Genomic DNA, 24794 nt, shown 5'->3' with positions numbered 1-24794 from the left:
AATAAAACCTGGAATAAGCAAAAATAATAAAGTGTGTTTCCAATTTTTTTAAAGAAAAGACTTAAGGGAGGAAAAAAAATATATGTGAGGTTATTAAAACCAGACTGTGCTCAGATGCAGCCAATTGACAGATAACTAAACTTGGGGAAGGCTGGAAAGTTTTGGCTGTCTCTCCTCCCCGGCTGACCAGCTGTACGTACTTTTAACAGCTTCTATTTTGTAGGGTATGTTCAGGTTGCCGAGGGAGGCCAAGGCTCCCAGGAATGCTGCCACATCGGTGGCACTCTGGAAGCACTGGGAAGATGACTGGATGCACTGGCGGTTATCAATTTCCAAGTAGACGATGGATCTGTGAGAGAGAAGAGTCAATAAGGAACAGGGAGCGATGACCACACCAAGGACACGGGTGAGCCCCGTCTCCCTGCCCTCTTTAACCCCCATCAGGGGGAATTAGAAGGTGGGAGCCCATCTCCTTGCTTCCCTGTGGCCCAAAGCCTGCAGCTCGCACTCATGGTCTGTTAATTTGCCTCAGTGAATGCAGTAAAATCCAGCTCTTTATCTACAGGAATGGATGGGAGTCTCTGTTTGACAATGTTTGAAAATTACCCAGACGCTACAGTATCTTAAATAATGCTGCTTGGGAGCCTTCAGATCTTCTCACATCATTTTCGCTGCTCTAACTCCTTTGCCTTCGGTGGTTTTTGATTGAGTCCATGGAGAGGGAGCAGGTTAGATGTGCATGTTTACACCAAAGATCTCCAAACACAGATTGCAGTAATTGAGTTTTACAACAAAGCTCTAGAAAGCATTTCCCAGGGAGAAAATGAGGCTTAACTTAATGACTTCCTGAAGTCAGACAGTCGGTCAGGCCAACCTCTGCTTCCAGGTCCCACCCAGCCCAGCCCCGGCTCCCAACAATGCACAGGACTCCTTCAATCGTGAGAGTCGGCGCAGCATTGTACCCGGGATTCCTGAATGATCACTCCATTTTCCCACATGAGAGCAAAATCCGGTTTCTGTTCACACAGAAAGCAACATCTAAATACAATTATCTGGCCTACATCCTTCCCTTCCTCGCGTGTTACTATTATCAACACAGAAAGCAAACTCAGAGTGCTGCTCAGAGAAAATGGAACCCTCTTACCCTCTGATGTCCATCTGATCGAGCTCCCTCTTCTGCCTCCTGCCAGCCCTGGAGTAGAGACTGCTCTTCACTTTGTTGATGACAGCACTGGACATATCTGACCAGTCCTCCGTGGACCTCTTGATGTAATGTTTTTTCAGCTCCTCCTCATTGCCATAGTATGGGAAGATCATATATTCCCCCTTGGGGTTCTTCTTGAAGACCACGTTGGTGTGTAGGACACGGCTCAGCTCCCGCAGGAAGTTGAAGGAGTTGTTCTTCAGGTTCTCGGGGGTGATGAGGACCACCACCACCAGCGTGCCATCCGCCAGCTTCTCTGGCATGTTGTTTGCACAGTCCAGACCATCCCACTCGCACTCAAAATTGTTGCAGCCCTGGTCACAGTGACCATCCGAGAAGTGATCTTTGCAGTACTGGTCATACAGAGGGCTGGAGGGAGGAGGAAGAAGAAAGGCAGAAGAAAGAATGAGACCAAGTACTGCAAATAACACCTATCTGCTGACAAAAACAGTGGTGGGTCCACAGGGATCCCTCTTTTGTATAAATATTCTTCACCCTGACAGACACTAAACCAGTTTAAGTAGAAAGCAGCTGTTTCCTGCAGCATTCACCTCTGCAGGTGAGAGAAAGCAGCTGTTAAATTATAGAAGAAAAAGGGACAAATTACTGTGACTCAGAGAAGGCATGGGGACACAGAATAGTTACTAAGACCAGAGTTGGTCCAGGAATCTGGGACTAAGTTCCTGCTGTTGCCAAAGACAATGTTTGGGAAATGCTTGGATGTTAACATCATCATGTTTCCTGGCTGCTCTTCCATCTGGGGTCTCCCTGCCTTGAAACTGACTGTGTTACTGCTGTGAGCTGGAGAATTAACTTCTATGGAGTGATACAAGCAAGGACAGGGAAGCCATCTGCAGAGCATCAAGCCCAGAGAGCTTCCAAGTGGATATAAACTCAGAAGGACCACAGGGAGATGTGGTTGCTTGAGTTGCAGCCCCACAGGCAGCAGAACAGAATGCTGGAAGTGAACAGCAGGCCTGAGCCTAGGAGTTTTACTAGATGCAATCAGAAGGACCAGAGAGTCACCACAGAGGTCATGGGCTTTAAAACAAGAAGGTTTTAAAGAAGCCACTTACTTGCACTGCCCTTCGTATTTCTGGCAGTCAAACCCATCGTAGAGGCAGCCAGCATTATTGCACTGAGAGTCACACTTGCCATCGTTGAAATACTTCCAGCACTGCAGAGACTGGGAGCAGTTCTTCCAGGGATCGTTGAAGTTGAGGGAGCAGTCGCCCCCGTCCCAGCCGCAGGCGTGGTTGTTGCATTTCCCATCGCAGATCTTGTTGCCGGCGTACCCCGCGCACACGGCGATCTCGCACTTCTCCTCGATTTTGGGGGGGATGATGTCCTGCCCGATGCCACCCTGGAAGTCGAAGTCGAGGATGTGGCAGTTGAGGCCGTTAAAGTTGGCGGGGCAGTTGCAGCGGTAGTAGGGCGAGGCGTCGCTGAAGAACTCGCAGGTGCCCCCGTTGTAGCAGGGGTTGGAGGTGCAGGGGCTGCTGGCTGGGTACTGGCATTCAGGGCCCGTGAAGGCCGGCGTGCACATGCACTTGGAGCTCTTGTGGATGGAGATGCAGGTGCCACCGTTCAGGCAGTGCAGGTTCCCACAGGTGCGGGAGTCGTTCTCGCAGGTGGCACCCACGAATCCCTGGGGAGGGCACAGCAAGGAGGGAGTCAGAATCGCTGATGCTGTCCTACAAGCAGCATTAACACACGTGTGTTTTGGGAAACTAAAACTCACCCTCTAAAACTGGCGATGGGCAAGATTAATCTTGAATGTAAAGCCCGTCAGAGCATCCCCTCAAAGTGAAAGGAGCTCTTTTCCATAGCTGCCTGCTCCACTTTGTGTGGTGCAAATAACATTCAGCCTGTTCTACCTTCAGGCCTGAGCCATCTTCTCCTTAACTCTATTCCAGCATCCTTGCAAGCATGGAGGGTGCACATTTATGGGTGCACCCACAGCAAAGCATCCTCTGATCCATGCCTATCCCTGCCTATCCCAGCTTGGGAAGCCTTGGGGGCTAAACTGGCCTCTTGACCACCCCTTGTGCCCATGCAACATTCCTTTCCCAGAGCTGGAGAGGAGCAGGCACCTACCGGGGGGCACTTGCAGATGAAGCCACGGCCAGTGTTGCTGGCTACAGCACAGGTCCCCCCATTCCTGCAGGGTTTGCCTTTGCAGCCGTCCACCACGGTGTCACAGCGACGGCCTGCGAGGGAGAGGAGCGTGTGAGGAGCAGAGGAAGGCGTGCAGGGATGCCTGGAGGGGCTGCAGGCTGGGAGCAGAGGGGATGCAGTGCTCACCCGCATAGCCAGGTCGGCACTCGCATTTGTAGTCGTTGACCCGCTGCACGCAGTTCTGGGTGCCGCGGGCGTCGCAGGGGTTGGACAGGCACTCGTTGACATCTCCCTCGCAGCGCTCCCCTACAAAGCCAGGGGGGCAGATGCAGCTGTAGCCACCTACCCGATCCTTGCACTTGCCATTGTTAAAGCACTTGGGCCCCAGGGTGACAGGATCAAAGAAAGGGCTGCAGTCATCCACATTGATCTCACAGTGCACCCCTAGAGAGATGGGGGAACAACCCACACAGCTCATCAAACAGTATCGGGGGGCTGCTGCTCCCTTGTGTGAGCCTTCCCTGCCAAGGGGCTGAGCCTGACCACGTCAGTGGCAGCCTGAGCCACCTCTCGGGCAGGAGGGACATGGCACCACGTGGCCAAGGCTGCGTGGCCTTGATGGCTAAGCCCGTGAGCAAACACAAACCTCGCCCGCTGCGTTTGCTGTTGCCAGCCCGAGCAGCTAATGAGCAGAATCCAAGGATATCTGCACTCAGCCCACTAATGCCCCAGCCTGGGGAATTAATTTACCTTGAGTTCCTCTGGGGCAGGAGCATTTGTACGTATTGATGAGATCGATGCAGGTTCCTCCATTCTGGCACGGGTGGGACAAGCACTCATTGATCTCCTCTGAGCAGTTAACTCCATGATAACCAGCCACACACTGCAAGGAGGAAAGAGGAGAACTATCAGAGAGGTTCCCTCCCTTCCCACATGGCTGCAGGAGCACAGCCAGCACCCCAGTCTCCAACTTGGTAAAAGGGGCATCATGCCCAAGGGCAGCATCTTGGGCAGCAGAAAGGCAGTAACTGGGGCTTTTTTACCTGTCCCCCAGGCACTCACCTCGCAGGAGTAGCCTCCCAGGTAGTCTGTGCAGGTGGCTCCATTCTGGCAGGGGTTGGGGGAGCACTCGTCCACCTGCTCCTCACAGTAGCTGCCGGTGTAGCCGGCTTGGCAGCGGCAGAAATGGGTGTTGCCAGTGTCTACACAGAGCCCCGAGTTCCTGCAGAGATGTGCTACATCGATACCTGTCAGGGAGAGCAGGGTGAGATGCAGGGACCTCGGTGACACCCACACATCACAGGGCCATGTCCTGACCACCACACATCCCACAAGCAATCACAGCCTTGGGGGTGCATTGCTAGAGCAATCCTTGAGATCACTCTGTGCCGAAGATCCCACCAAGAGAACTGGCCACATCCCTGCTCAGTGCGCAGCACAGGGGACACCTGGGGCCCCCAGCCTGGCCCTGTACACATGGCAGGGCCTTACCTTGCTGCTTAGCAGCCACCTCGCAGGACACACTGGGGACATCGCAGTAGAGCCCTGTCCAGCCGCTGTTGCACTCGCAGTGGTACAGGTTGCTGGTCTGCCAGCACTTGCCCCCGTTTTTGCAGGGAGAGGAGTCGCACCAACGCACCAGGTTCTGGGGGAGCAGAGCAAGAGATGAGGGTCAGAACGCAGCAGGGCTTCTGCAGGAGTGGAGACTGCAGTGACCCCCAGATCCCCACAACAGCATCCAGCCAAGCTTCCCGTACCTGGCAGTTGAGCCCGGTGTATCCCTGGGGACAGGTGCACTTGTACGTCCCGTAGCTGTCCTGACACGTGCCCCCGTTCAGGCACGGCTTGGAGTCACACTCGTTGATGTTGTGCTCACAGTAGCTGCCCGTGAAGCCGGGCAGGCAGACGCAGGTGAAGGTGTTGATGCCATCCACGCAGGTGCCACCGTTGAAGCAGGAGCTGGGGACACAGACATCGCACCCCAGTGAGTCACCGCTGCTCGTGCTCCACGCCAAAGGCCCCACACACCAACCCAGGGCTATGGGGCAGCACAGGGACCTCAGCCCCTTGTCCCAGCTGGCAGGACTGTACCTCTCCGTGCAGTCAGGGGTGTTGTTCTCGCAGTGGATGCCGCTGAAGCCGGAGGGGCAGGTGCAGGTGTAGCTGTTGACGCAGTCGGTGCAGTTGGCCCCGTTCTTGCAGGGGTTGCTGGCGCACTCATTGATGTCCTCCTCGCACTTGGGCCCACGGAAACCAGCCAGGCACTCGCAGAAGAACGTGCCAATGCCATCAGAGCAGGAGCCACCGTTGTGGCACGGATCTGGAGAGGAGGGACGTGCATGTGAAGATGTGATGGGTCCAGCTGTGGTGCAGCAGCCCAGGCTGGGAGTTGCCCCACAGCACTGTCCCCATACACATTCCCTAGCCATGTGGAGGAATGGGACTGAGCCCAGGGACTAGGCAGAAGCCAGACCAATCCCACCAGAAGACTGGACACAAGGAGAAACCATGGCACACATTATCCCCCAGCCTCCTTCCTCCCACTCCCATCTTGGCCTTGGACTGATGCAGCTCAACAGGGACATGCATGAGGTGGCCCAAAAGCCAAGCAGGGATCGCAGCACTGCCCAGGCCACAAAGGCAGCTGGGGCTGGGCCATGCATGGGGAGGAGAATCCCAGCCCCAGGAAAGGCCATGAGGCTCAGGGCTGGGCTGGCTGCAGTCTGGGGGCAGCCCCTGCTCTTACTGGGCTTGCAGTCGTCGATGTCGGTGTCGCAGTTGCGGCCGGAGAAGCCGGTCCGGCAGGCGCAGCGGTAGCTCCCGTTGGTGTTCTGGCACGTGGCCCCATTCCGGCAGGGGCTCTTCACACACTCATTGATGTCGATCTCACAGGTCTGACCTGGGGACAGAGCAGGCCAGGGATTGTGTGGGCTGGGAGTGCTGGTGAAAGCCCTGGGGGTGACAATGACATCTTGGGCGCCAGGGCAGGAACCAAGGGATGGCCATGTGGCAATGGCCACATCCTGTCCATCCAGCTGAGCCATGGGGCAGGACCCTCTCACAGGCCTGGCTTCCTCCCCCTGCCTTTCCCTCCCTGAGGGGAGTGGGGAGTTCTAACCCCCAAAAGGGCCATGCTCATACCTTGCCAGCCAGGGGGGCAACTGCAGGAGAAGCTCTTGTAGTCCTCTGACTCCTGGCACTCGCCGCCGTTCTTGCAGGGGCTGCCAGCACAGGGGGCCAGCACATCCTCACAGGTGGCTCCTGCACAGGTACAAGCACCCGCTGACACCCTCCAAAATGACAGGTGGCCCAAGACCCTGTTATCCCCTGCCCCGGGCTGCTGCCAGACTGGGGAAGGCTCTGGACTTCCCCACCACCCCAGGGCAGCCCAGCTGGGGCTGTCTCCTCCACTCCTGGTCACCCATGACCCCAGATCCCCACAAACTTTTAAGCCCTGGCTGTCTGGGCTGCATTAAAGCACTGCACACTTCCTTTGGCAGGGAAGTGCTGCTTGGGGTGTCTTTCCCCCCTTGCACTCCCTTCCCCCTTCCCTCTCCGCTGCTTTTCCTGTTTACGTCCAGCCAAGGGACACGTTCCCTCCAAACCCTTATCTTCCCTGTCAGCCAATATCTCCTGAACTGGCCTTTGCTATTTTCCAGAGCCTTCCCCTCCCTGCCTGCCCAGTCCCCGTCCCCCCAGGGGTTTCTATGGCCACCGGTGAGGGCAGGAAACGGCTCACGGCTTCCTGCAATTGTGCTCGGCTGCGCGAGCGGAAGCGCAGGGCCGGCAAACAGGAATTGGCTCAGCAGAATCCCCCGGCCCCTCGGCCTCGGATCGCCTTTTCCAGCACGGGCATCATGGCTGGGGAATGGTGGGGTGTGAGTGGGGCGGCCCCTGGGTGCTGCTGCCCCCGAGCCACCGCCCTGGTACCCTCCAGGAGGAGGAGGAAGAGGAGGAAGGGAGGAAGCTGTGGCTGGCAGCTTCCCAAAGCTCCTGCAAATTTCCTCCAGCTGCGCCGTGGAGAGGTGGAGCCGTGGCTGCGGGCAGCCCCTCGGCAGGGCAGTGTGAGGGAAGCCTTCATGCTGAGTGCCAGCTCACTGCGTGTGCCGGGGACCAGTTTGGTGTCACGGGTGAAGAAGAAACTCCCCAGAGCCGTGGTGGGGCACAGGGCGCTCCCCTCACCTGTGTAGGGCAGGAGGCAGTTGCAGGTGTAGCCAGCGACATCATCGATGCACGTGCCCTGGTTCAGGCAGGGGTTGGAAGCGCATTCATTGATATTGGTCTGGCAGTTGGGGCCTGTGTCAAGAAAAAATAGATAAAAGAGGCTGTGATGGAGGTGTGCTGGTGGCAGGGGGCTGAGGGTACGGTGGGGACATGGTGACAATGACAACAGCACACCCATCAGCCCAGGAAAGGCTCCTGTGCTCAGTGCCAGCCCTGAACTCTGCTGAAGGTCTCTGGGCTGGCTGCACTGCCACAGCTTCCAGCCACACCTGGGGCTCCACTGTCCCCAAAGTGAAGCCTCCAGCCCATCATGGGAGCACCCACCCACAGTTCCCACCTAGGCCTTGGTATGGGGGGAACATGGCAGCATCCCTGCCTGCACCCTTAGAATCACAGAATCATGGACTTGTTGATGCTGGAAAAGCCCTCTAAGATCAAGTCCAACCATTAACCCAGCATCACCATGTTCATCACTAAACCACGTCCCCAAATGCCACATCCACACCCCTTTCAAGCACTTCCAATCATGGTGACTCCACCACTTCCCTGGGCAGCTTGTTCCAGTGCCTGACCACCATTTCCAGGGAGAAATTTTCCAGAACGCCCAATCTAACCCCCCACTTACCGCTGAAGCCCTCCCTGCAGGTGCAGATGTAGCCACTGGTCATGTCCTTGCAGGTGCCACCGTTCATGCAGGGATTGGATTCACACTCGTTGTTGTTAATGTCACAGTTTGTCCCACTCCAGCCAGGGTCACAGTCACACTTGTAGCTTTGGGGAAAAATTGGGGCATAAAGATCTGGTCCGACCTGGCCCTCTAGGCTACACCAGCCATCATTTATCCAGTAAATCCTGTCCCTTCCAGGGAATATCCCATGGCACTGGCCCAGAGCACGGACAAGCACCAACTCAAAGGGTGACGCTCGCTCTCCTCTAACCCAGACTTTGTTGGGGACTCTTTGTTCCCTGCAGCCCCCCAGCAGCCCCTGCACCCTCCAGCCTACCCATTCAATCCATCGTGGCATTTCCCATGGATGCAGGGGTTGCTGTTGCACTCGTTCACTTCAGACAGGCACTTGGGGTCGTGGAAGCCCTCGAGGCAGAGGCAGGTGAAGCCGTTGATGCCATCCTTGCACGTGCCCCCATTGTGGCAGGGGTTGCTGGCACACTCATCGATGTTGATGTTGCACATGCGCCCTGGGAGGGGGAGCAAGAACAGTTACCCTGTAAGGATGGGTGGCATGGCGTCGGGAGAGCACCCACCAGGCAATTCCCCCTCCAGCCACCCAGGGAACGTCTGCTGGAGGCTCGGATCTCGGGGCACACGTGTGCCGGCTGCAGAGGAGCGGGCTGCCCTGCAGGCAGGGTGACTTCACACCCTGCATCGCCTGCCTGCCTTCATTAAACGTGACTGGGAAGAGGCCGTGCCCTGGGCTGCTTTGGTCCAGGAGGGAATACTGAAGGGAGGAGGTTTCAGCCTGTAACCCTACCTGCCACGGCCGACAAAGCCAGGCTTTATTTCGGCTCCCGGCGGGCCCGAGGACAAGGGGCCGTGCAAGCGGTGGGGGCTGCTCCCATCAAAGCCCTCCACCATTTCCAGCAGCCATCAAACAAACCAGTTGGACAAGGCAGCAACCTGATACCCATGGGAGTGGGTGCAGCGGGAGTCGAATTCGCAGCACCAGACACCCCTTTGATTTCGGACCGAGCCAGGGTCACCCTCCTGAACAAGCTGGAGTGCTGGAGGGTGTAAAACCTCCTACAAGCAGAATGGCAGCATCCCCCCTCCTTACTGCACCCTCGTCCTGGTTTTGTGAGGCACCAGCAGCTGCAGGTCCCCAGGGCGTGAGGCCCTGCTCTCACCTGTGTACCCCGGCTCGCAGGTGCACTCGTAGCCATTGATCTTGTCGATGCACTTGCCGTAGTCGCAGGGGTTGCTGGCACAGTCGTCCAGGTTGATCTCGCAGTTGGGGCCTGGGGAGGAGAGGGGTGTTGTTAGCGGGTCCCCAAGAGGAGAGGGGTGTTGTTAGGGCGTCCCCAGTCCCGTCAAAGCAGTAAAATGAAGCCTGCTGGCGCTGACTGCCACCGCTGCCCCACAACAAAGCGCCTCTGCCACGGGCAGCTCCCGGCTGGGGCGCGGTTCCTGCCAGAGCTGAGCACCAAACCGGGAGAACTCGCCCTCACCCAGGATGCCCCAGGGCAGCCCCAGCACCAGGGCGGCTGCTGGCGGTGGCCCAGGGCCAACCTGCCCCAGGATGAGGATGGGAGCAGGATACTGCACCAGCACTGCCGAGCCGCACGGAACCCCGAGAGCTCCCTCCTGCTCACCCGCGGTCCCTTTGAGGCAGATGCAGTTGTAGGCGTTGTTCCTGTCCTGGCAGGTCCCCCCGTTTTTGCAGGGCTGGCTCTGGCACTCGTTGATGTTGATGTCGCAGCGGTGGCCCGTGTAGCCGGGCTGGCAGAGGCAGGTGAAGGAGGCGATGCTGTCCTTGCAGGTCCCGTAGTGGCACGGGTCAGGGTCACACTCATCGATGTCGATCTCGCAGTGGGCGCCCGTGAAACCTGCCACCGGCAGGAGGGACACAGGGTGAGGATGGGGGACACGAGGTGGGGATGGGGGACACAAGGTGGGGATGGGGGACACTCCTTCCCATCCTGTCCAGGTGTGAGGCACTGCACTGGGGTGGCTTTACCTGCCCCACTGTGAGCCCTGGGACCCCCAGGAGTGGGATCCAGGCAGGGAGCACCCCGATGTGCTGGCAGAGGGGCTGGTCAGACCCCAGCCCGGGGGCTTTGTCCCGGGGTGCACAATGACCTGCATTAAAGCTGCCTCGGCTCTGGAGCGGGGCCCCGTGCTCGCCCGCGGCTCGTCCCGGAGCGCACGGGGGGGGCCGGCCGCAAGCACCCCCGAATAATAACCCCCCCGGCAGCTCCTATTCTCCTGGCCGGCTCCCTCCCCGCCGGGTTTGGGGGTGGAGAGCCGAGGACAAAGTACAGCTTTGACTAGACCCCGCCAAGCCCACATAGCAGCTTTTCATCGGGGCTTGGCATTAGCAAGACACTAATTAGAGGCCATTCAGCTGGAAGATTTCTGGCGGGAGCTGCTCCACAAAAGAGCCACTGTTTGCCACCAGGGCTCAAGTCATCATTTTGTGCAACTGCTCCTTGGGTTTCGGTCGGCGAGCCCCCACGGCCCTGCACCTTGCATCCCCATAGAGGCAGCTTTATTCCTTCCTTCCTGCCTTCCCCCTCGCTGCCGCCCCGGCAGGCGGGAGCACGGTGGGACGGCTGCTGCAGGGCCACACCTAAGGAGTGCCAGGCTCCATACACCTGGCCCCAGCACCAGCAGGCTGCAGAGCCCGACTTGCTCTGCCAACACCTGGGAAAGGGACATTCTGCTCCACAGGAATCACATCAGCAGGGACCTACCCCACTGACGGACGGTTTGGGGACACCTGCCACAGCAGGTGCTTGGAGAGGTGGGCACTAAATGATTTGTCACTGTGGTTTTATGGCACATCACGGGGCAGGACCCCCCCAGCCCGCCAGGACACAGGATCCCCTCACCTTCGGTGCACTCGCAGCTGTAGGTATTGGGGCCATCCACGCACTTGGCACCATTCTTGCAGGGGGTGCTGGCACACTCGTCGATGTCAAACTGGCACAGGTGCCCGTTGAAGCCTGGAATGGAGGGAGAAGTCACGTCCCTGCGCACGGCCGGACCCGCCAGGCTCCCCTCCCTGCCGCCGGGCAGCTCCCGCCGGGCCCCCCCGCCCCGCTCCCGCCGGCCCCCCGCATCCCGGCTGGGGCGCCGGGTTTCCATGGGGACGGCTGCTGGGGGCCCTGAATGCGGGGCTGCGACCCACCATTGAGAGCATCTTATTTACATCTCTAGAGGAGCAAAGTCTCTGAACTTCAAAACCTCCTTTCACAGATTAACCGTCTCCCCATTCTCTGCTCCACCCCGTGACTTTGACACCGCATTCAAAGCCGCTGGTGCGGCCCCCCCAGCCCCCAGCCCTCCTTCCCAAAGAGGGGCCTTTTCAAGTGCAAAGCCGTGGGGTTTAATCCTCCTTCCCCTCTCCCATGGGCCGGAGCTGGAGCAGCAACGCCTGCACGGGGCTCAGCCCCTCATTGCAATTGGAGAAGCCTCCTCCACAGCACCAAGAGGTGCTTGCTACACTCTGCCCATTCCGGAGGGCTATGAAACTTAAGGAGCCCATTCCTGGCTCGACTCGGGATGCATCCTGGCTTTGTTTCCACCACAGTGGCAGTGGATGGATGCTGGTGGTGGGATGGATGCCACGTACCAGTGGGGCACTCGCAGTGGAACTCGTTGATCTTGTCAAGGCAGTTGCCGTTGTGCAGGCAGGGGCTGCTGGCACACTCGTCCGTGTTGATCTCGCAGTAAACCCCCTCGTACCCTGCCGAGAGACCCAGCACCGTCAGCACCACGGCACGGGGCTGGCACAACCACACGACGGGTGCATTACAGCTGGTCCCCCCGTCTTTAGAAGGCAGCTCAGGAGCTGCTCTACACATGGTGGGATCTGATGCACAAGATGCTCCATGGTTGTCCATCTTGGATCAACAGGCTTTGGCTCAATCCAAGCCAGCAAGATTGGCAAGAGGAGGAATCCAGAGAAGGGCCGATAGTGCCCAACTTTCACTTCTTACCCCCACTACACAGCCTTTACTGAGCTCTTTCTTTTTGGTGCTGTCCCCAGGCACACAGGAGCTGTTCACCCAATCCTGCACTGAGCTGAAGCTCAGGGGCACCCAAAGCCCTCCCATCACCCACCCCCAGCTCTAAGGCTGGGTCCACAGGGCTGCCCACGCACCGGGCATGCAGATGCACTGGAACTCCCCAATCTGGTCCAGGCAGGTGGCATCGTTCTGGCAGGGGTTGGAGAGGCACTCATTGACATCGATCTCACAGCGAGGGCCCGAGTAGCCCTGCAGACACTGGCACTGGAAGGACCCTTGAGTGTTGATGCACTTCCCTGCGTGCTCACATGGGTTGGCTCCTGTAACACACAAGAACAGCTCTCAGGACTCGCTCCTGGCTGTGCCAGAGCCTTCCCCAGCCGCGCTGCTGTCACCCTGTGTGAGCTCACCCAGCGAACACTCGTCCACGTCCTGGTTGCAGGCTGGCCCCATGTACCCCGAAGGACACGTGCAGATGGCTTTGCCATTGACGGGGTTGGTGTCGCAGTTGGAGCCCTCGTTGCAGGGGTTGCTGATGCAGGCGTCGTCCAGGTGGCACAGCAGACCTGGGCAGCAAAAGGTGCACGTCAAGGACGATGGGCACACGAGTCATTACGGACCAAGACCGCAGCAAGGAGCCAGGGGACATGGAGGGCAGGGGACAAGGTGGGACAGGGCCTCACCTGTGCGGCCGTGGGGGCACTCGCAGTAGAAGGAGGCCACCCGGTCGTGGCAGGTGGCCCCGTGGAAGCAGGCGGCCATGGCGCAGTCATCGATGTTCTCGCTGCAGTCCTCGCCCGTCCAGCCGTTGACACAGACACAGTTGTAGCCGCCGTGGTTGTTGTGGCAGGTGCCACCGTTCTGGCAGGCGTTGGGCATCAGCTGGCACTCGTCCACGTCCTCAGTGCAGTACTGACCTGCCAGGGGACAGGGCACCTGCATGAAGCTGGCACTGACCCACTCCCGGTGTGAAGCAGGACAGCTCTGCCCACACTGTGCCCAACATCCCCCTGGGCAGGACCCGTGCTCCCAGCCCAGCCCTGTGCCACCCTCACTGCAGGCATTACCTGTCCACTCCGGTGGGCACTGGCAGTTGTAGGTGTTGACGCCGTCCACGCAGGTGCCCCCGTTCTTGCAGTTGTTGCCCGGACAGTCATTGATGTTCTCCTCACAGTTCTGACCCGTGAACCCTGCACAGATGAGACATCAGCTGTGGTGCCAACTCACCCACTGGCTGTGTCACCACCTTGTCCCTTGCCCCACCACCAGCAGGGTGTTTGCTATCAGGTGTTGAGTGTGTGCCAGGCTGGCTTTGAAGCCTGGTTTCATCTTCATCCCTACTCTGCCTCTGCTGGAGCCTGGCAGGCAGCAGCTTCCCCTGCACAGGGCAGGGTGTCCCTGGTGCTAGAGCCTCCAGCTCTGCAGCCACTTGCCCCAAGCAGTGGAGGATCTGACTCCACACCAGCCGGAACGAAGCAGGGCTGCTCCCACAAAGGCTTGTGGCACTCAGTGCTGAATCACCGGCTTTAATTTCACTTGTAAAGAGCCTCAGCAGCAGCGCTCGCCCCTGAGGGGGATCCAAGTCCCTGCCAGGGCGAGCCACCATCCCACAGGGCGCTGGGCTCATCCCAGCCCACCTCCTGCTTGGGTTTGTTATCACCTCCAGCTGATAGCATGGAAACCCTGCCACCCCCAGCCTCTCCAGCAGGAAGAAAGCAGCCAGGCCCTTCTCAGGACATCTGCCAAGCCACCTCTGGCTGACATTTGTGTTAAAAGCTGCATTTACTCTACAACCCCCAAAGCTCCTGACCCAGCTGCTTGGGGTTTGGGATGGCAATGCCAGCCCACAGTGCCAGTGTCCATCTGCAGCTCCCCCAAATTCTCCAGGGCATTCTGCAGATCCAGACCAGGCTGTTCCCTGCACAGACAGCTCAAAATGTCACCTCCACAGGTAAGGACCAGGTGCCCAGACTCATCCTCTGTGGGACCCCAGACCCTGGCCCAGCTGGGAGCTTTCCCCTCACTCTCTCCATGTTTTCCTCTCGCCAGTCCCATCACACGGGGAGCAGCCACAGCTTTTTATGATTGCTGGTAGGAGTCCAGAGCAGATAACATTGATTTGCACCTCACTTTTTAGCAGCTGGGCTGAGCCTGAGCAGCAATAACTCGCAATGTCCCAGATACCAGGATTAACTCATTTTGAACCATCCAAATGAGTAATTAGTAGGGCAATTACTTTAAACTCAGGGTTACGTTCTGCAGCGATGGCACGATAAAACAGCCAAGATTAGTTTAACTTGAAGAAACCCGGTAGGGCCAGGCCTCTCTGGGAATGAAAAGGGGACATTGTTCCAGGTCTGCTGTGCCACATACCAGCATATCAATCACCCCCTTATCATGAGGAACAGCCCCCCCGTCCCTCTGCCGCTGGTGCAGCTCCTGCACTGTGTGGGATGGAGGAGGTGCTGAGGGACCCCCTGTTCCCCGGAGCAGGGGCTGTGCCACCCCACGGGAGGTGAACCAGCTCCTGCACGATGCAAATCTCCTGGAAGCGGCCCACGGAGGCGCAGCTGGGCGTGACAGCAGCGATCCTGCCGGGAGCAGGGATCTCCCCCAGGGCCGTGCCTCACCCCGCCGTGCCCGACGCTCAGGCTGCTCAGGGAAAGTGCCTTGTCAGCAGAACGGCAGGGCAGGGCCAGCACAGCTCCTCCTGCCACCTCCACCTGCCCGTCCCTGCGGCAGCGCCGCTCCGGCGGGACAGGGCTCGGAGCTGCTCCAACGGAGCATCGCCGCCGGGAGCTCATCCTGCAAGGAAAGGCTTCCTTCCTGGCACTGCTCCCCCGGTCAGCCCCACACCTCACTGTCCCTAAGGACAGCAGCTTTGCTCCAGCCTGGGTGAGCAGGGGTGGAGGTGAGGCAGGAGATCCTGCAGGGATCTGTTCTGGATGGTTAATGGGATCCCTGAGTTACTGCAGCCAAAAGCTTTGGGAAGGGGATGGAACCTCTGAACCTGTGTCAGGCATCCAGACAAGATCCCCCACACTGCTTGCAGGGATCACTTATCTTCCCCTAAGGTGGGCTGGCTGCCAGCAGGATGTGGGGGCCTGGGCCATCTGGGAGACCCCATCCCCGCCCTGATGCCACGTCTGAAGCAGAGATGGGGCAGGAGCTACAGGGAGGGAGGCTGGAGCTCCCCATGGCAATGCCCAGCCCTGCCCAGGGTGCAGAGCAGAGAAGCCACCCAACCTTCATCCTGCCCTGGCCACTGCTGGGCTATGGGTGACCAGAGGATCAAACCAATCCCACAAGGGACTCCTCAGGCAGCGCAGTGCTGCCCACAGCTTCTTTCCCAGGGACAGGGCGGGGGCATCCCCTCCACATCTGCCACAGCTGGCCAGTGTGGCTGGCTCGGGTGAGGAGCAGCGCTCATCCCAGCAAACACAACCTGGTCTGAGTGTGGCTCTGGTCTGAAACTCCATGGTTTCATTTCTCCAGCTGACCCAGGGACAGGCGGAGCGTGGAGCTGCTCAGTCCCTTCCTCCCCCTGCCCTGACTGCGCTGCAGACCCGCTCTCCAAGGGCAGAAGTGAAAGGGCTTGGTGGGGTCAGGGGGCTGTGTCACTGCTGCTGTTCCTCTTGAGGGCTTGCAGGGTGCCAAGCTCCTTTCCAGGGTGCCAAGATCCTTTCCAGAGTGCTGAGCTCCCAGGACAGCCCCCACCAGGAGCCCTCCATGCCAGAGACTGCAATCCTGCTGGGCTCCTCCAGAGCCTGCCGGAGGGAGCAGCAGCGAGCATGGAGAGGGTCTTCCTTCCCCAGCTCCATTAGCACTCGGAAACTTTCCAAAATAGCTATTCCGGGCTAATTATTCCATTCTGGAAGTAGATTAAGCTAAAGCGGAAAAAGGCACTCTTATTCTGGAATATGAGCATCCGCACAGGGGCCTCCTTGTTTTGGAAGAGCTATTTTGGTGAAGCACAAAGTATATAAAGCCCCCAGATGAACTCTCCTCCTCGGGCATCGCTGCCCGACATCTTCCCAAAAGCACGTGGCACAACGAGCCCACAACCAGAGGGTTTTCTCCCTCCCACAGCCGCAGCTTGCAGGAAATTCGGCCACTACTCATTTAGGGTGGACTAAGGTGCTGCAAGAGGGTCCCCCCATCCCTTTCCCTCCCTACCTGGTAGGCAGGTGCAGTCGTAGGTGGTGTCTCCGATCTGGCGGCAGGTGCCCCCGTTCTGGCAGGGCGAGGGGTTGCAGGGCACGTAGAAGTGCTCACAGTTCTGCCCGGTGTAGGCCGGCTTGCAGGAGCACTGGTAGGTGCCCACCTCGTTGGTGCAGCTGCCCCCGTTCTTGCAGACAGGCGGGGAGATGTTGCACTCGTTGACGTCCTGCTTGCAGTTGGCGCCGTGGAAGCCGGCGGTGCAGCGGCAGATGTAGTGGGCTTCGAAGGGCACGCACTGGCCCCCGTTGGCGCAGGGGTTGGAGGCGCAGGGGTCGGCCTGCTGGCAGGTTTTGCCTGGGGAGGGCAGGGAGGGAGGGTGAGGATGCAAACAGCAGCTCAGCTCTTGCTGGCAGTGATCCACACCACGGTGCAGACCTGGATCTGGGGCTGGTGGTAACTAATCCCCCCACCTCAAACCTCACTGTGCAGGAGGGTCGCAGTTCCCCCAGCTGGGACCCACCCAAACTCAGGTTTGCAGCCCACCCTCCCCACCTCTCTGAACCCAAAATGAGAGGCAGCTCTCCACCCACAGGGCTAACCCCTGTCGCAGGCCATCCCTCCCGCCCCGGCCGTGTCCGCAGGTGCCACCCCTCACCTGACCAGCCGGGCGGGCAGCGGCACTTGTACTCGCTGAGCGTCAGCAGGTCGCAGGTGCCGCCGTTGCGGCAGGGGTTGCTGAGGCAGACGTTGTTGCGGGGCGTCAGGCACAGCTCGTCGGTGAAGCCCAGGCGGCAGGCGCAGGTGTAATCCACGGTGCTGCCGCGCACCACCGCGGTGCAGGTGCCGGCGTTCTTGCAGGGGGAGCTCAGGCAGGGGTTGGGCAGCTGGCACCGCTCGCCCACGTAGGCACCGCTACACCTGGCAGGGGTGAGACACACGGTCAGTGGGACGGCCCCGAGGACCGGCCCAGCCCCGCGCCGCTGCCCGGCACGTCGGGTTTGGCAGTGGCGAGGCTCTGCCCTGGCTGCGCCGGGCTGGGAAGAGGGAAGATGAAAGAGGTGCTGGGAACAAAGGCGTCCCCCATGGAGGGGCCTGCGCCGACTTGCACAACCGCAGCCGTGGCGCTGACATCCTGCAGCTCATCGCGGGGAGAGTCTTCTCCCTCCCCTCCCTGCTGATGAGGAAATCAAGGCACAAGGGACACATGGTGGGGACAAGAAGAGCATCCCCATACCCACGCCAAATCCATGGGGCCAGGCAGCATGGGGACAGCCCCTCTCCCTGCCTGTCCCTGCCCACGCTGGGGTCTCTGCTTCACCAGGGGGATTTTTATCCTCCCTCCATCCTAAATCACACAAACGCAAATTAAGCAGGGGCTCGGCATCAGTTGGCAACAGGTGGGACATGCTCCTGCTCCTCGCAGTCAGCTGAGAGCTTCCCCAAAGCCAAACCCTGCTCAAGGAGGGTGAGTGGCCCTGGCTGCTGCATCCCTCTGCGTGGGGGCCCTGAGAAAAGAACCCCCGATGCCACCACCAGCTTCACCATCTGTCACCATTGGCCACCTGGGCTGGAGCAGGAGTGGGGCTGGCAATATGCCCCGAGGGCAAATCCCACCAGCCATCCTGGTGGGCCCGGGCAGCATGTGTGGCTGGCAGGACCCTGCAGAGGGGGCAAGGTAAGGACAGAGCAAAGCTGTGCACCTGACACCAAAAAATCCCAGGGGTGAGGCACGAACGCTCCCACATGGCATCTCTTGTATCCCGTCTGCAGCACACGATGCCACCACAGGTTTTGTCCCCAGCCCTCTCTGCTCACATTACAGCTCTTCCAAAGGGGATGTTCTGTGCTGGCTGGGCTGTGCTGAGCAGTCATGGTGAGTAGGGCATGGGAGGAGTGAGAGGGTGCTGGCACGCTGCTGTCCCACACCACGATGGCAATGCCAGCACAGGGCGCACCACGCTCAGCTCACGGGTTTCTACCCAGAGGCCTTGAGAGCAGAAATAAATCTGGGATCCTGCACGGCCAGGAGCTGGAGGTGGCGGGTGGGGACAGCAATGGCACCTGGGCACTGGGGGACTGTGGTCCCCACGGTGCTGTGGCAGGCCGGGCTCAGGGCACCACGAGCTCACACCTGTTGCCATTGGATCTGGTGGGACATTGCATTCCCGAGCCTCCTGCACGGCCTCCAAGGCTCCCATGGCGGGGGGTGAGCAGGGGGGGGTCCCAGGGAATACTGCAGAGCACAGCAGTCACCTGCAACCCCCGAAACAAGACCGTGGGGCTCCTCCAGTGAAGCACAACCAGCAAACCCCACCCTCGGCCGCTCCAGCCCGGAGCCACCGCGCTTTGCCGGCGGCAAGACCACGTTTCAGCCCCGCTCCCCCTCTCCTCCTCTTCCCCTACTTTTTTCTTTTTTTTTTTTCTTTTTTTTCCTTTTTTTTTTTTAACCCAATTCTGATTTCATTGTTGGGGATTGTGTGAGAATTTGTCAGGATTCGGAGACATTTTGAGTTAATGAGACGGCATTATCCAGGCCAAATGAAAAAGAAAATGTGTATAATAATAAATCAGGGCATCTGCTCGGCACACAAAGGGCGGCGGGGAGCAGGTGTGCATCCTAATGAGGCGCAGCAGCTGCCGGCGCCCGCGGACGGTGCCCGGCTCGCCGGCGGCTCCGAGCCCCGGGCGCCGCGGCCGCGGGGCGACGGCGCTTCTGGGTGGCTGCGCGGGGGAATGCGGAGGTTGGGGCCGCCTGAGAAGGGCTCTTTGTGCGGGGCCGGGCGCAGGCACAGGCGCGGGGACGAGCGCAGGCACAGGCACGCCGCTCGGATGCGCAGTCATCTGGCAAACCCCCCCCCGTGCGCGCCCCCGCCTCCCCGCACCGCACACGCTTTTTTTTTTTTTTTGCCTTAAAACAATCCATCCCCCCCGCCGCGTTCCCGCGGAGGCTGGAGGACAGGGCAGCGTCACGGGAGGCTCCAATGGGAGGGAAAGGCGGAAAAAAAAAAAGAAGGGGGATGAGGAAAGGAAAAAAAAAAGGAAAGAAAAAAAATTGGTGCTGGACAAAGAGCGCCAGGAAGCGCGGTGGGAGCTGCCACGGCGCGCTGGTGCCACCATGGGAGAGGGACACGGTGCTGGGGGAGCAGGAGGGGATGCTCGGCATCCCAAGGCCAGGGCAGGAGGCCAGTAGGGCTCTCTGGAATTGGGGTTCCTGCGCCGCGAGGTCGGGGAGAGGGGCACACAGCCCAACGCCCTCCCACCCAATTAAGTTTTCGGACCGTTTGCAATTCCAGTGCAGGCAAGTGGGGGTTTGAGCACACAGACGGGAAACCAAAGCAAATCCCAGCCTGAATCTGGGCATGGTTATTAGCCAGGAGGTTAATTAGTGATGGGAAGAAGAAGCCTGAGGGACAGGGAAGCCCCTGCCTGAAGGCACAGGGCGGGTTGGGATCACTGGCAGTGCCTGGGTTGGGGACTGCCTCATGCCTGGCTGGGCTGCTCAGGTGCTTTCCAGGCTTGTGCTTCAGGAAGTCCCTCAAGTTTCACAGAGTTGGTAGACTATTTTAAAATTAATTTCTATTTGTTTGTGTTAAGAGCCGATTTATGGCCACAATCAGCTCTGGAAGTGAGGAGAGTGCAGCAGATGGCAGGGAAAGGTTCAGCTTGGAAGGGCTGGGACGGGCACACGTGGGCCATTGGGACCAGGGTACGCTCAGGCTCCACATTTCTCCTCCCAGAAAGGGTTATTCCCAGCAAATCTTCAGGAGAAAAGCAATACAGCACAGGCACCCTTACACTCCAGCAGTCACTGCTCTAACCCACGGAGGAGTTTCTACCATGCCACATGGGGCTGTGCAGCACAGACCCTCTGTATGTGCCCAGCAACTCCCACCCTCACCCACACGCTGCACACACCAGCTCCCAGCATGGGGAGCCTCTCAAATCTTTCCATGGTTTCTAAATCATCTTGGTTTCTTTTCCCAAGGCAGTGCCCAGGACATCCTCCTCCCTCACACCTGGCAGCCTCCACACCGCCCCTGCATCTTCTGTAGATGCTTCCGCACAGAACGAGGCTGTTCCTGCCCTCTCTGCAATGGCAGGTCTGAGACAAGCAGGGAAGAGCATGTTCCTGGCTGTGGATGGAGCCACGGGATGAATTCCACCGTCCCCTCCCCTCACGGGTCCCAGAGCTCACTCACAGACAGAGACTGGAGCTGCATTTCAAAGCCCAGCGACCTCAGCAGATTCAGAGAGTCCTGGCTGCAGAGGAAAGCCTGGAGACAAGTCTTGCATGCAGAGCAAGAGATCAAAAACCAGGTGAAGAATCAGGGTGATCCTAGTTGTAGTTATTGTTCCACTTTTCCAGGTCTGGAAAGGCTGGATTCGGCAGAGCTAAGTTTAACTCCCAGATGTCCTATAACCTCACCATTTCTCCAGGGACTAAAAACCTCTCCTAAAGCTCAGCCCAGGGAGCTGAGCTTTTATTTTCTATAAAAAACATGAGGTGGCATCAGGGATTCCAGGTGAGCAGCCGTGGAGGATGCGACGTCCCCGCAGGCTCAGCCAGGTGAAGATCACCCTGTGGTTTTTCCTTTGGCATTTCCCAAGCCAGGGCTACCCAAACCAAACCCCAAGCAGCTCATGGAAATTAGCATAGGAGACATTAAAGCTCGTCTTTAATTACAGATATATGTGTTGGCAGACGACAGGGCGGGTGCTGCAGGATCAAAACAGCTCAGGAGGGCCATTAGAAAGCGGCTTTGAGGCGGTGAAATGTGGCCAAGCTGCCCGGGGTCCTGAGGAGCCTCTGTGAAAGCCCCGGAGAGGCTGCTGTGGACACACCCCCAGCTCCAGGCGTGACGAGCACCCCGTTCCCAAACCAGGCAGGAATGGCTAAAAATACCGGTGTGTGGCCCTCATTGTTTCCGTTGACTCATTAACCTGCTGAGGAGGCACCAAATGCTCCATTTTGGCTACTGAGGAAGGGTGACGGCATCCCCATCCTGATCCCAGTCCCGATCCCTGTGATGGCCCAGCCCTGCTCCAACACACAGTGCTCCCTCTCTCAGCACCATTCCAGCAGACAGCCTCTCACTTCTGGGGCGTGTTCCATTCCACCAAGGGCCCAGGCTGTGACCGAAGCACCAGGCAGGACAGGGGACAGCAGTCAGTCCCCATCCCTGTGGATGAGGGTGCTCCTTGCAGGGGTGAACACACTGATTTACACCCCCTGGGTGTCCGGGACTGCCGGCCATCCCGGTGGCTTTTTTTGTTTCGGGGGGTCAGGCAGAGGCTGGGAGCTGGATTCCCACAGCACCAGGCTGGGATGTGTCTTCCCCCTCGGAATGAGCATCCGAGTGCAAACTGTGGTGAGGGGGGACACGATTAATAATGCACTGAGCTGCTGGCCCATAAATCTGCATGATTCATGGCCAGTGTGAAGGGTGACGGAGAAGGCCTTGTCCAAGGTCAGACAGCAGTCCCTGGGGACAGCCTGGGAACAGCAACAGCGGCCCCAAATTCCCACTCTGCTCCCAGCACCGAGCCTGGGCCAAATCAGGATCTGCTCAGCACGGGCACGTGCATTTGTTGTGTCTGCTGCACATCCTTAAGGAGTCACAACCAGTGGCCCAACGCTGCAGCTACTCCAGCGAGGCTCCAGGAGAGCTCAGCAGGTCAGATAATCAAAAGCATGAATGAGCTGCAGGAGCATCAGAGCCTACGAGCGCTGCTGCCACGCTGCTGCCTCAGCTCTGCTCTACACCTCTGCTCGCTGGGCTGCCACAGCTTCCAGCACCTCCTGGCCCCACCAGCAGAGCTGGCAGAGTTGGGGTGCCCATCCCAGACCCCCAGCCTGTGGTTTCTGCTCTGGGTGCTCCCCCTGTGTGGCTCTGGTGCTGCCAGCCCTTTGTTCGCTCCGTCCCCGCTCGCGGCGCGCGAGGCTTCTCCTCCAACCCACCAGCAACAGGTTTTGTCCCTCCGCAGCAATGCGGGCACTGAAAGCATCCCGAGGCAGATGTTTCTGCGACCTCTGACCCAAGACTAATGTTTTCCTTTCTGCACTAAGCTGCCATCTGCCAGGGCCAGCACAGATGACACCCAGGCGCTCCCGCAGCCCAGCCCGCCCCGGCACGGCTCCCGCATGGCGGCACGGGGGCTTTGTTCAAATTTGGGATGCACAGCCCTGCAAGCACAGCCTGGGGACAGGGGGTTTCAGAGGTGCACAGGGATGCCCTGGATGTGGGGGCTCAGCCTGCATCACCCCACAGCTCACACCACCCACTGCTCTCCTGCCCAGCCCCAGCGCATCTTCCCAAGGGACCCTGAAGTCGTGGCAGGGCTGGAGGTAAAACCCACTCTGGGCTTAAAATGTACCAAAAAAGCCAACAAGCAAAATGGAAACCAGGTGTAAACTGAAGCACATGCAGAGGCTGTCCCCCATGCCCATCCCATGGAGGGGGAGGTTCAGGGGGCAGCCCCACACAGCAGGAGGGGATGGGGGGCTGGTGGGGAGCCCCATCCCGGTCCCTGGACCCACATCCAGGCTGCCTCTTATCTGCTCTGCTATCACCTAACCTCTTCCTCACCCTCAGCTGCTGGAAGCATAAACGGCTGTGGTTGTTTTCCCCAAGGTACGAGCAGCGTGGGAAAGCTGAGCAGGGCAGGCTCAGGTCTTTACTCGAGCACCATTTTGGGGGCAATTGAGACTAATGGGACCAGGACACTCCTTGGTGCTGGGTGTAGGGTCTCCCACCATGGGAAGCAGCCCCCACCCCAACAGGCTGGGCTGGGGGATGCTATTCTCTGCTCCATGGTACCTGTGGCTCGGAACAGCCACCTCAGATGAGCCCCAAAGTCTCAGGCAGAGCCATCCCAGCACAAAGAAGGTTCAGGAGCACAGCTGTGACCTTGAGCGATGCAGAGGGTCCCCCCAGGGGACCATCACACCCCCAGAGCCCTGTGCAGCAGCAAATGTGCTGCGTGACCTGCGGATGGCTGTGCCAGCGTGGTCGGGACCCCTGGAGCGAAGCAAGTGGCCGAACGTGAGCAGGACACTCAGATTTCACATGTTTGCTGGCAACAGCTGAGGGCAGGAGAAACAACTCGCAGGAGAGCCTCCCTTAGCTGCTCAACAGCCCACAGCCACTGCAGGCTGCTCCCAGGTGCAGAGCACTGACACGGCCCTGCCCCGCTGTCCCCACACCTCTGGGGGTAACCATCATCCCCGGGCTGACAGCAGGAACCACAACCCCCTGCCCCACACCTTCTCCTCACCCCAGCAGCTGCAGAGCCCGGGCAGTAGGGAGCCTGCTTTCCATCAGGCAGCCACGCACAAGAGTCACCTTTCCAGTTGTGCCAGTGGCTCCCTGCCTGGCACAGCCTGGGAGCAACACCCCAGCTTTCTCCTGAAGTCACACCCTTCCCCGTAAGACACGTTTGCTCACTGCCAGCCCAGGGAACACTGATCTCCCCTGGCTCCCGTCTGACCAGAGAAAAGGCCAGTGCTTGGGGATATGTCTCCACGTCCCTGAGAGAAGAGACCGGCTTCTTACTCCATCTTACTCCATGCATTCTTATTCCACTGCCTCCCCAAGAATCCCTCCCGTGGTGCATGGAGCAACAGGTGCATACGGTCTCCAGGATGGCTTCCTGCCTTGGAAACATCCTGCCGACAACAGGGGCACACTCTGGAGCCAGGAGAAGGCAGGGGGGTCTGGAAAACGAACCTGCTGGGAAATCAGAGCTCAGCACCCTGCTCTCTGCCCCCACCTCCTCGCCTGGCATCACCAGCAGCCTGCAGAAGGAAATGAGTGCAGGGAGACAACACTTTTGGATGCTGCCCTGACCTCCCTGGGGCACATGGGGCTGGGGATGCTCCCTGGCAGCCACGGGCTGGGGGGCTGCTTGAGCCCCCTCTGGCAGCGGGCATGGCTGGGCTCACCACACCTCACCTGCAGCTTCACTCGGTGGTTCCTGGCACATGTGGCTGTTAAGAAACCAAAGGCTTCACCACAGCTCCCAGGGGAGCCAAGGCGTGAAGGCAGAGCTGCCCAGCTGCCCTCACCCATGTGGGGCACCCCGACTGGGTGATGCACCCTAAAGCTGCCCCGGCGCCGGCACAGCCCCACAGAAACCTCCAGCAGCCATGACGGAGCTCCCAGTACCAAAACCCAGCACAAGACCTAAGTGGTGGTTTTTTAAGAAGTCTCATCCAGGTCCTGCTTTATTAAACACCCTGGGACACCAGCCTGGGAAAAAAGCAGAGTTTCACACAGGGAGGTGGTTGGCAAAGCAGCAGGTTACTCTAAGTGACATCAGGTTAATAAAGCAAGAGCAGATCTCCATTCTTGTTTAATTAAAAAAGCAAACTTCAATCCCA

General features: G+C 59.0%; 1 protein-coding gene across 2 annotated transcripts in view; it reads right to left on the bottom strand.

Moving 5' to 3' along the window:
* Positions 1-24794, bottom strand: part of NOTCH1 (notch receptor 1) — a 40804-nt gene that overhangs the window by 5199 nt on the left and 10811 nt on the right. Inside the window, exons 3-27 of one of the 2 annotated variants that reach the window (XM_069031760.1) lie at positions 17070-17332; positions 16430-16768; positions 13321-13443; positions 12937-13170; positions 12664-12819; positions 12388-12573; positions 11857-11970; positions 11114-11227; positions 9875-10108; positions 9410-9520; positions 8551-8743; positions 8172-8317; positions 7505-7618; positions 6464-6583; positions 6069-6221; positions 5414-5642; positions 5080-5281; positions 4814-4967; positions 4385-4569; positions 4073-4205; positions 3509-3766; positions 3302-3414; positions 2281-2852; positions 1145-1573; positions 201-349 (exon numbers count right to left, since the gene is read on the bottom strand). In XM_069031760.1, coding sequence (XP_068887861.1) covers positions 201-349; positions 1145-1573; positions 2281-2852; positions 3302-3414; positions 3509-3766; positions 4073-4205; positions 4385-4569; positions 4814-4967; positions 5080-5281; positions 5414-5642; positions 6069-6221; positions 6464-6583; positions 7505-7618; positions 8172-8317; positions 8551-8743; positions 9410-9520; positions 9875-10108; positions 11114-11227; positions 11857-11970; positions 12388-12573; positions 12664-12819; positions 12937-13170; positions 13321-13443; positions 16430-16768; positions 17070-17332 — 5024 coding nt within the window. The remainder of the gene's footprint in view (positions 1-200; positions 350-1144; positions 1574-2280; positions 2853-3301; positions 3415-3508; positions 3767-4072; positions 4206-4384; positions 4570-4813; positions 4968-5079; positions 5282-5413; positions 5643-6068; positions 6222-6463; positions 6584-7504; positions 7619-8171; positions 8318-8550; positions 8744-9409; positions 9521-9874; positions 10109-11113; positions 11228-11856; positions 11971-12387; positions 12574-12663; positions 12820-12936; positions 13171-13320; positions 13444-16429; positions 16769-17069; positions 17333-24794) is intronic. The other variant, XM_069031761.1, reaches the window with a different exon arrangement.

The sequence above is a fragment of the Aphelocoma coerulescens genome, chromosome 17 (genome assembly GCF_041296385.1).
Source record: "Aphelocoma coerulescens isolate FSJ_1873_10779 chromosome 17, UR_Acoe_1.0, whole genome shotgun sequence".
NCBI lineage: Eukaryota > Metazoa > Chordata > Aves > Passeriformes > Corvidae > Aphelocoma > Aphelocoma coerulescens.
Note: the sequence above shows the minus strand (reverse complement) of the source record. Positions and strands in the feature narration are given on the sequence as shown.